This window comes from Tachysurus vachellii, chromosome 19, assembly GCF_030014155.1.
Source record: "Tachysurus vachellii isolate PV-2020 chromosome 19, HZAU_Pvac_v1, whole genome shotgun sequence".
In the NCBI taxonomy this organism is placed as follows: domain Eukaryota; kingdom Metazoa; phylum Chordata; class Actinopteri; order Siluriformes; family Bagridae; genus Tachysurus; species Tachysurus vachellii.
Genome location: NC_083478.1, coordinates 20,770,170 through 20,780,466, shown reverse-complemented (window position 1 = coordinate 20,780,466; position 10,297 = coordinate 20,770,170). Strand labels below are relative to the sequence as shown.

At 38.1% G+C, this 10,297-nt stretch overlaps 1 protein-coding gene across 1 annotated transcript in view; it reads right to left on the bottom strand.

Moving 5' to 3' along the window:
• LOC132862096 (uncharacterized) overlaps positions 1-3,695 on the bottom strand; it is a 3,698-nt gene extending 3 nt beyond the window's left edge. Inside the window, exons 1-5 of the mRNA XM_060893948.1 lie at positions 3,590-3,695; positions 3,349-3,459; positions 3,079-3,246; positions 2,746-2,856; positions 1-1,843 (exon numbers count right to left, since the gene is read on the bottom strand). The exon at positions 1-1,843 is cut by the window's left edge and continues 3 nt beyond it. Of these exons, the coding sequence (XP_060749931.1) occupies positions 1,647-1,843; positions 2,746-2,856; positions 3,079-3,246; positions 3,349-3,459; positions 3,590-3,638 (636 nt within the window). The 5' untranslated portion in view covers positions 3,639-3,695 and the 3' untranslated portion in view covers positions 1-1,646. The remainder of the gene's footprint in view (positions 1,844-2,745; positions 2,857-3,078; positions 3,247-3,348; positions 3,460-3,589) is intronic.
• Positions 3,696-10,297: the final 6,602 nt, after the last annotated feature.

The following is a 10,297-nucleotide window of genomic DNA, read 5'->3' as shown; positions in this document are numbered from 1 at the left end:
TTTGTCTCCAAAGTCTCAGTTTATTTTCTTGGTTTTGTTAAGTTTTAAATGTCTGATCAAGAAAAAAACGTCATTAATCTTGTAGAACAGAAGAGAAAGAAAAGATAAAACATAGCGAAGTGACAGATAAAGGAATCTGGTGACTAACAGAAAAACTTATGTAGCATTTATATATTAAGGATTTAATTATGTAGGAGTACGTTTAGCTGCAGAATTATTTAACCAAGGTGTCCAATGGACTTATATAATATATAATGTATCATTTCTCTGTACAACAACATATCTCACTGTGCAATAATACATCTTTACCGGTATAGTTATTTAAATCCTAGTTTTATTTATATTTTTTACATATCGTCGCTGTCGGGCGGAAACCTCGTATGTCCAAATTTGGTCAATTTCATATTTTTTCACATATCGAAGCTATTGGTCAGTCCCCACGTGGGTCTGTTATTTTTACAAGTTATTAACCAATCTAAATAATTGGTGATAATAGAAAATAAGTGCTCAAGCGCTCAAGCGCTTTCAAGTGCTCAAGCCTTGAAAATAGCTTCAGCACAAATCCAAAACTCCATTGGACACTTCAACTGTCCACCTCTTCCTCACTCCGCGGGAGAGCTTCACGGCATATTTCTCCTCAAGAAGAGTCGCAACGAATCAGCACGTCTTCTGAGGTAAATGTCTTCAAAACACTGGGCTCAAAGAAAAAAAAATCTCGACCCCTGCTAGTTCTGGTGCTCGTCTGAGGACAGGAATTTAGCGCAAGACAATCCACTGCAACGCGGACTAAACCCTGTGTACTGCAGATAAGGTACGGCGTTTTTTTAATTTCCTGAAAAATAACGGTTTTGGAGATACGAGGATTCCGTCTGACGGCGACGATATATTGGGTATATAAGTTTAGATTTTTGTGCCCAATTTTCTCCCAGGGACCAAGTGTCCATTGCTGGACCCTTGAGCAGGCAGAGTTAATGCTTAATTTCTCAGTTGTATAAAAATGACATAAAAATGTAAGTTGCCCTGGATAAGTGCCTTTGCCAAATGCTATAAATGTAATTACGATCCTGAGTTCTGTAAACATGATGAAAACCTCAGTACTATTTGTGACGTGTCTTGTTTAAGAAAACAGATTTCACCTGACCAGCATTAAGATTTTTAAGTCTTTGCTTGTGAAGCTCTTTATGCAAACAAACAGAGAGGTACAAACTAAAATCAATGTAGTTGACATTAACTAATGAATTAAACAAATGGCAACTTCACATCAGCATCAAAACAGAGAAGAGAGCTTACACACTGTGTACAGACGCCATGTTTCAGAGCTAAATGAGCTGATAAGTAAAGTACAGGAAATTGGTTTCCATACCGATGCTGAACAGCATGAACAGAGATCAACGAAGTCTACAGATGATGATGAGGATGATGATGATGAGCGACTTTTACATCAGAGACAGTTGATGAAACAGTTTTTTACATTTTGCCAATAACAGGTATTACTCCATCAGTGGAGATATTACTACTTATGTTTAAGTCTGGTTGAGTAACATGTTAAAGAGAAAAGAAAGATCTACAGATCTATCTATCTATCTATCTATCTATCTATCTATCTATCTATCTTGTCATAATATAGCCACATGAAAGGTTTCTCACTAGAAGAGGACAGAGGCGAGCAGAGGGACGAACATGAGGAGGAAACTCAGTGTGAAGATCTCAGCACTGTTACAGAAGTTCCCCTCACAACACTCCACATCTGTTAAGATGAGTCCATGAGCTCTGAAGAAAGTCGTGTTGCAGATGTTATTGGTTGTGCATCCTTTCATCCTCATTATGTTGGATCCTTGAGCAACTAAAAACATTCAGATAGAGGAAAGAAAAGAAAAGAATGAACAATAATAATAATAATAATGTAATGTAATTATTAACCTATGAGGAAAATGTTAGGTCACGTGACCACACACAATCATCTGACAGCGCGGTAGCATACATGGTCCTACATTTCTTCAGTTCCCTTTTCAACAATTCAGTTCCTACCTGCAATTTTAATTCCCATTTAACACTAAAACATGGAAGAACAAATACAGCCACGGTTTCAGCTTCTCCTCTCACAAAAAGGAAGGAAGCTAATGCTAATGACAAGGACACAGACTAGGCTAATGACGAAAGCACCAAACCTGCAATGTCGCATGTAAATCTGTCGCATGTAGAAAACATATGTGATGCTCATGGATATATGGGTCATTCTCAGAACACTGAATGATGACCTTTAATTTCCTTTGAATTAGTCATTGTTTAACACTTTGACTTGTTGTTATTGTGTACTCATTTGAAAGCATCTCACGCATACTTCATACATTTTAGATGGTTTAGGTTGGCAATTTTTTTTGGAAAAAACAACACACACACACACACACATTTTTTTCAATAATGAAGTTTTCATTATTTTGATCCTGTATCATGAACCTTTAAAACTTTAATGTAAATTACCAGCGACTCTGTGGACAAATTTTTATATATATATAAAACTCAAAGCACAACACATCTGTAATGAAATGATTGACACAATGAAATGATTCTAAAATCTTTTTTTCAGAATTGAATATCTCTATTTCTATAAAGCTGCTTTGTGTTAATATTCACTGTTAAACACACTATATGCATTTATCTCTAATATATTTGAAACTATTTCATATCGTAAACTAATGGCACCATGTTAAAGATAGAAAAGAAAGATGATGAGGTATTTCTCACCTGTTGCAGTGATGCAGCGATCTTCTGCTCCCTCACAATACAGAGTCTGAAAGCAGTCGACATCATTACAGGTGTAACACTTTCTCCCGTTGATGGACTGCTGTGGCATAGCTGCACAAAAAAAGCAAATAAAAAAGCATATCAGCATCTCGTGTGGATTTCACTGAAATAATCAATGGTTTAATCAAAAAGGTGACTAAATGTGGAGGACATAAGAATCACTTTTAGATCATTTATATGTGTTTAAAACAGGACTTTTGTGAATCAGAATAAGTTAAAAAGCAGAACTGAGAAATTCATCCACTGTCTGTATTTATAAAATGCTTCTTTTACCTGGCAGGGTTTCGTTGTTGCAGAGATTAGTCTTGCAGCATTTGGTATTGTTGGCGATTTTCACCACACCGATATTCATACTGGCGTTTACACACGTATCCGGTGCTCCACAATCCATGATATCATCCGTTGCCATGAGCGTTAAACCGGATACACCACTTACAAGATCTGAAAAAGTGTCAAGAGTTCTTTAATCCTCCAAAAACTTCTTAAAGAATTCAGAGAATCGCATAAAATATTTAAAAGAGGTTTAGACGTTCATATACTTACAGATGTCCACAGAAGTGGTTGTTCTGGCACACGTATCAGTGCAGTTGGCGTATATGTAATTATACGTGTCGTAATCGAAATCGACAGCTGGATAACATTTCAGTGAACATGCTAAAATAAAAATAGGAATTAGAATAAAATCAAAGCCAGTTACTCGACACACACCAAGGAAATTATTCACTAAAACTCCAACAATAATTAATTAACGAGGTTTTAGTTGGCGTACTGTACTGTACTGTACCTCCTGAGGAGATCATGCAGATGAGCAGCAGTGTAACCTGCATCCACATCGTCGCTGGACGGTTGAGAAGATGTTGAGAGATGTTGAGAAGGTGAAGCAGGTGAGATTTATTATAAATATGATATGTAAGTATGTGCAGTTTTATAATCTTTCACAATGGGTTGGGTTTAATGGGTAGGGCCATAATGCCTGACTACATTATATTATACAAATGATTCTGTTTCCTCAAAACGCTTCAGAACTTCCATAAATATTAGATTTAGGGAATATAAAAATGATATAAAAATCCAAAAATATTTTGTATCCATAGAATAATAATTATATATTATGTGTTATATATAATGTTTTTTTGTTTGTTTGGTTTTTTTTGTTTTTTTGTTTTTTTTTTAAAAGCTAACTGAATTTTTCATTTAATTCCATTTGTAAATTTGTGTCTACAGGTTCAAATGTTTAATGATCAAGATAATATTTATTCAAACATTTCGAGAAGCAGTTTATCATCCAAACTGATTTCAATCACAAGAACACATCAAGAACAGTGTGAAGACTGAGCAGGAAGTGAGAAGAAGAGTTTTACTGCAATGTGGATGCTTGACATTTCATGGTTGTTTGACATTCTGCAAGAAGGAAGTTCTGCTTGTTGAAAAAAATCATCAAATATGCAGCTTTTATTCCGTTTCTATCTACCCAGTCATCCAACCATTCATCCATCCATCCATCCATCCATCCATCTATATGCTCTTCTTACCACTCAGATTACATTATAAAAAATTTGGATTTTAAATGAAGAGCAACAGAGGGATGTGTAGTGAGAGTCATCCACCTATTTATCCATACATCCATACACCTTTCCACCCATTTGTAAGTCCATCTACACAAGCATTCATTCATCCATCAGTACATCGGTTAGACCAGTCATCCAACCATCTATATTTCTATCAGTCAACCAGTTGACCAATCAATCCATTTATCCATCAATTTACCAATCATTCCATCTATCCATCGACCCATCTATCCATCCACACATCCATCCATCCATCCATTCACCCACCCATCCATCCATCCATCCGTCCATCTACCCATCCATCCATATATTTGTAAGTCTACTGTATCTATATATACATTCATTCATCCATCCATCAGAGAATGTCCACTCATCTATCCATCTATCCATCCTATTATAAGTCCATGTAAAAAGCATTCATTCATCCTTGCCAAATGTTTTCTGAGTTTTAAATATAAATTCACTAATCCGAAGACTATCAGTGTGACTATGTGTGATATCTATCATTAATTTCCCTTTTCATCTGCATCCTGCCTTTTTGCAGTCGTAAATTTCCGCTATTTAAAAGGTCATATGCGAATTAAAATGATCCAAACAATGTATGCAGATTTGTCTCGAATTTGGCCGGGAATTTAATTTAATGCGTCAGAAAGAATTTAATGTTTAAGTTAAATTTACTTAAAATCTGATGGAAGCTTTCTATTTAGTACAGGTTTCATTTCATAACCAAAGACAACCACTGTACTGAAAGAAGACAAATATGAACCTCTTTTTTTAAGCAGTAGTAGTTTTTCATTTCAAGAACTCAGACTCATGATCACATAACACTAAAAACACTAAAAACTAGTGATCTAGTAAGGAATAGAATAGTGATGGAAGACCTGGGAGAAATAAATCAGTGAAAGCTGGATCATGGAGGAAGACGTGTGATGGTGTGAGGAGGTCTTTCAGGTGCTGGTACTGGTGAGTCACTTCATTGGGAAAAAGTCAAAAAAATATTTCATTGCCAATGATATATTGTTATGATGGTTTAATTTTAAAGCATGTTGTTTTTGTGTCTCTCTCTCTCACTCACTCATTTTCTACCGCTTATCCGAACTACCTAGGGTCACGGGGCATCTCAGGCGTCATCAGGCATCAAGGCAGGATACACCCTGGACGGAGTTCCAACCCATCGCAGGGCACACACACACACTCTCATTCACTCACGCAATCACACACTACGGACAATTTTCCAGAGATGTCAATCAACCTACCATGCATGTCTTTGGACCGGGGAGGAAACCGAAGTACCCGGAGGAAACCCCCGAGGCACGGGGAGAACATGCAAACTCCACACACACAAGGCGGAGGCAGGAATCGAACCCCCAACCCTGGATGTGTGAGGTGAACGTGCTAACCACTAAGCCACCGTGCCCCCCCTGTGTTTGTGTCTATTTTTATTTATTTTTTTGACCAGAAGTGTGCAATTAATGATGATAGAAAACACTGACTGACTTCAAAACAATCTCGGTGTTGGGATTAAGTCATTTATTATTTTCTATTAAAAAGTGGGTCATGTCTGAACTGGTGCTCATCGAGCTCCAAATGGAAATTTACTTCCACTTTTTGAGAAGTTAAAAGGGCAGTTCGTAGTAATAACATCTTTATAAAAAAAAAAAACAAAAAAAAACTACTAGCCTGAATAATAAAAATAAATAAAAATATATTAAGAAAATAATGCAGCATATTTATTTTCTAAAAGAAGACTAACGTTTTGTCTTTAAAAAACAGTACTTTGGTGTATTTTATTACACTTATATAACTTATATGTTTTTCATGTCTCTTTTAATTAAATATCAGTATCTGTTTATGGTGTTTGGGGAAGAGAGATGAGATCATTCAGCAAAACAAGGAACCTCAGAGAAACCACAATACTAAACATAAAAATTCAATTAAAATTTATTTGTGCAGACATTTATTGTCTCAAAGCAGTTTTACAGAACATAAAAAATATTGCAAAAATTACAAATATGTTAACATTATACAACGATTTATACAAAGATTCAAGATTAATATTATAATTATATTAAAATGTGTTTGTATTTATACCTAATGGACAAGTCTGAGGTGTCTGAGGTGACGGTGGTGATTAAAAACTCCCTTAGACGGAAGAGGAAGAAACCTTGAGAGGAACCAGACTCAAAAGGGAACCTCATCCTCATTTGGGTGGCTGATAATTGTGTATCGATTAGAAAATAATATAATATTCATATTAATAAAAAAAAATCAACACAAATAAATCCACAGTCGATAAATTATCTCCCTCATATAATGTTTGTCACTACAAATACTAGGCATAAAAAACCAACAATCATCAAAGTTCATAGATGTATGTGTTATAAAGTACAGTCAAGTTGCCGTCTATAATTTAATTAGATTCATTGGATTGAAAATCTTACATAAAATGAAGTCAGTAGATTTCTACAGGAAGAAGAAAAGGATATGAAAGTTCCTCCTTATTGTGTGAAATGTGATTAATAACCTCAAAGCTGAGAGATAATTAAACCTGCTAACAGTTCCTACATGTAAATCTTACACTTCAACATTTTTATCTTGTTATACCGAGGAAAAGTTCCTTGTATTCAGAGTCGTGTTGTCTGAGAACCATCTTATTTTCAGTGCTGTCTGTAATTTGGTGTAACATAAAATCATGAGATGACGTAAATCAAGTCAATTATAACCATAAAGAACAGACATTTAGTCTCTGATGGATGAGCGCTACGGTAATTATCTTCTCAGTAACTGAAAGAGTAAATGGCTAGAGGGAAAGTAAACATACTGTAGTTAATATTGCATGTGACATGTAGCTGCAAGAATATTTCTGATGGGAATGTTGACATGGCTGTAAATGTGGTTTAATTTAACAATACAGCTTCCAACCGTCATCCGCCCTCTGTCTGTCAGTGGATCACCAGCTTTCTCACAGACAGGCAGCAGCTAGTGCGACTGGGGAAACTCAAATCCAGCACCCGCACCATCAGCACTGGCGCCCCCCAGGGCTGTGTTCTCTCCCCACTGCTCTTCTCTCTGTACTGTACACGAATGACTGCACCACTCATGACCCCTCTGTCAAGCTCCTGAAGTTTGCAGACGACACCACACTGATCGGCCTCATCCAGGACGGTGACGAGTCTGCTTACAGACTGGAGGTTGAACGGCTGGCTGTCTGGTGCAGCCTTAACAACCTGGACCAGAACACGCACAAGACAGTGGAGATGATCGTGGACTTCAGGAGAAACCCCCCTGCTCTCCCCCCACTCACCATCATGGACAGCATTGTGACAGCAGTGGAGTCATTCAGATTCCTGGGAACCACAATCTCCCAGGACCTGAAGTGGGACATTCACTCCATTGTGAAAAAAGGCTCAGCAGAGGTTGTACTTCCTTCGCCAGCTGAAGAAGTTCAACCTGCCACAGGATCTGCTGAAACAGTTCTACACTGCAATCATCGAATCCATCCTCTGCACTTCAGTGACTGTTTGGTTTAGCTCAGCCACCCAATCCGACCTCAGGAGACTACAGAGGGTAGTCCGGACTGCTGAGCGAATCATTGGCACAACTCTACCCACACTCCAAGACCTGTACTTCTCCAGAGTGAGCAAAAGGGCAAAGAAAATCACTCTGGACCCCTCACATCCAGCACACTTACTATTTGAACTGTTGCCATCTGGCCGACGCTACAGAGCCCTGTGTACCAAAACGACCAGATATAGGAACAGTTTCTTCCCTCATGCGATCCATCTGATGAACACTTAACATACATCTGATGAACACCTAACATACACAGAACAAAACCTATTCTTACATTGTCTACAAGTACGCATTTATATTTTATTTTGCACATCTATATTTGAATTTGCACACTTATATTTCAGTTTGCAAATACAACTGTCTATTATTTATGTGTCCATGTCTTACCATTCCTATATGTTTACACTGTGGAGCTCCTGTACTAGAAAAAATTTCTCGTATGTGAAAACATACTTGGCAATAAAGACCTTTCTGATTCTGATTCTGACTCCAACTTTATCACCCAGCAGCTTTTGAAATAACACTTGATTATGATGCGTCATGTTTTTTTTTTATTGTCTTCATATCGGTTGTGATTTGTTGAAGTAAAGAAAGTGCTCTGAACATGTCTGCAGTATGAAGGATAAGCGAACCCAGCGGTCATCTGTTACACTTACAGCTCTAAAGAACTTAACGCTAAATTAAAGTCCTGATTGAGATATTTGTCCTCTGACTTTATACTGTACACGTGAAGGTTTTATAGTGATAATACTTTAAAAAATGAGCAGTTTCATGTTGTGTTCTATTTGCAGTCTGTTGTTGTTTTGAGTGTATTTATACTGATGTTTGTGGCGGAAATTCTATTCTATTAATCAGAGATAATAGTTCAAGTGAGAAGAACGCAGCACAGTCCTGTGGAATATCAAACTTCTTTATTCAATACACTTGCAAGTGTGAAGTCAGTCTGTCCCGACCTACAGTAAGTCTGAACAGAGTGAGTTAGTTGGACGTAAGGCTCTATTCATACATGGAGTTATGTGTGTGTGTGTGTCTTCCGCTGTGCGTGTCTTCCTCTAACCCTGTCCTCGCACAATCAGGACATACTGTAGAAGTGTCCTCGCATTTCAGCATGCCTCGGGGGGTTCCTCCGGGTACTCCGGTTTCCTCCCCCGGTCCAAAGACATGCATGGTAGGTTGATTGGCATCTCTGGAAAATTGTCCGTAGTGTGTGATTGCGTGAGTGAATGAGAGTGTGTGTGTGCCCTGCGATGGGTTGGCACACCGTCCAGGGTGTATCCTGCCTCGATGCCCGATGACGCCTGAGATAGGCACAGGCTCCCCGTGACCCGAGAAGTTCGGATAAGCGGTAGAAAATGAATAAATGTTTCTGTTTACTGTCTTTTGTGTATTGTCTTGTAACTTTTTGTCCTGCACTGTCTTGTCTGTCTTGTCCTGCACCGTTTTACCAGGTTGCACTTTATGTGGCTAAGTCCTTAGCTCTGTCTTTGTTTTGTTTGGCACCTGATCCTGGAGAAACGTTGTCTCATGTCACTGTGTACTGTAACAGCTATATATGGTTGAAATGACAATAAAAGCTTCTTGACATGACTTGACTTGACATGGTTTTGCTCCTTGCAGTAAATTCCTCTTCTGTGCCTTAAGGACTGGGGTAACTTTATAAGTGTACTTCAGGTCATTGTACTTTTATCTGAGTGTCCTGTACATGTCAGGATTCATCCTGCTGCACTTATCATCAATGGAAGGAAACAAAGAAATGTCATTTTCCACTGCACTGTCCACCTACGCCATAAGAACTGTCGTACTTCCCTTATTAGCATTAATTACTTCTCTTCTCCTTTCTCTTCTCTTCCCATCACTTTGCTACTAATTGATCTTTGTCTCCTCTTTCTAAAGGTTGTTCCTGAACTCTGTGTTTGGTGTTTTAGGAAACTCTCATCTGGTCTTCCTGTTTTGAGGTGTAATAGTGGATTGTATTTTGTGCTAAATCCTCTGACATGCCTACATGCCTACAAACTACAGTCTTACTCACCTGTTTTTTCTTCGGTCTTCATGCTTTTTGGTGTTTCTGAGCTCACCAGTGAATTCTTTCTTGGTATCATTGAACCAAACAGTTGATATAGTTGAATTAGACATCTAAAAATTAGACATCTCTAATTAGTTGCTAATTAGCTTAATAAGTGATTAAGATAACCTGTTAGAGACCTCTGGTGGAGACATGGGAGAGGGGGGGGGAGGAGAGAGAGGGGGGGAGGAGAGAGAGAGAGAGAGAGAGAGAGAGAGAGAGAGAGAGAGAAAGGGAGGGAGGGGGAGAGAGAGAGGGAGGGAGGGGTGAGAGAGAGAGAGAGAGAGAG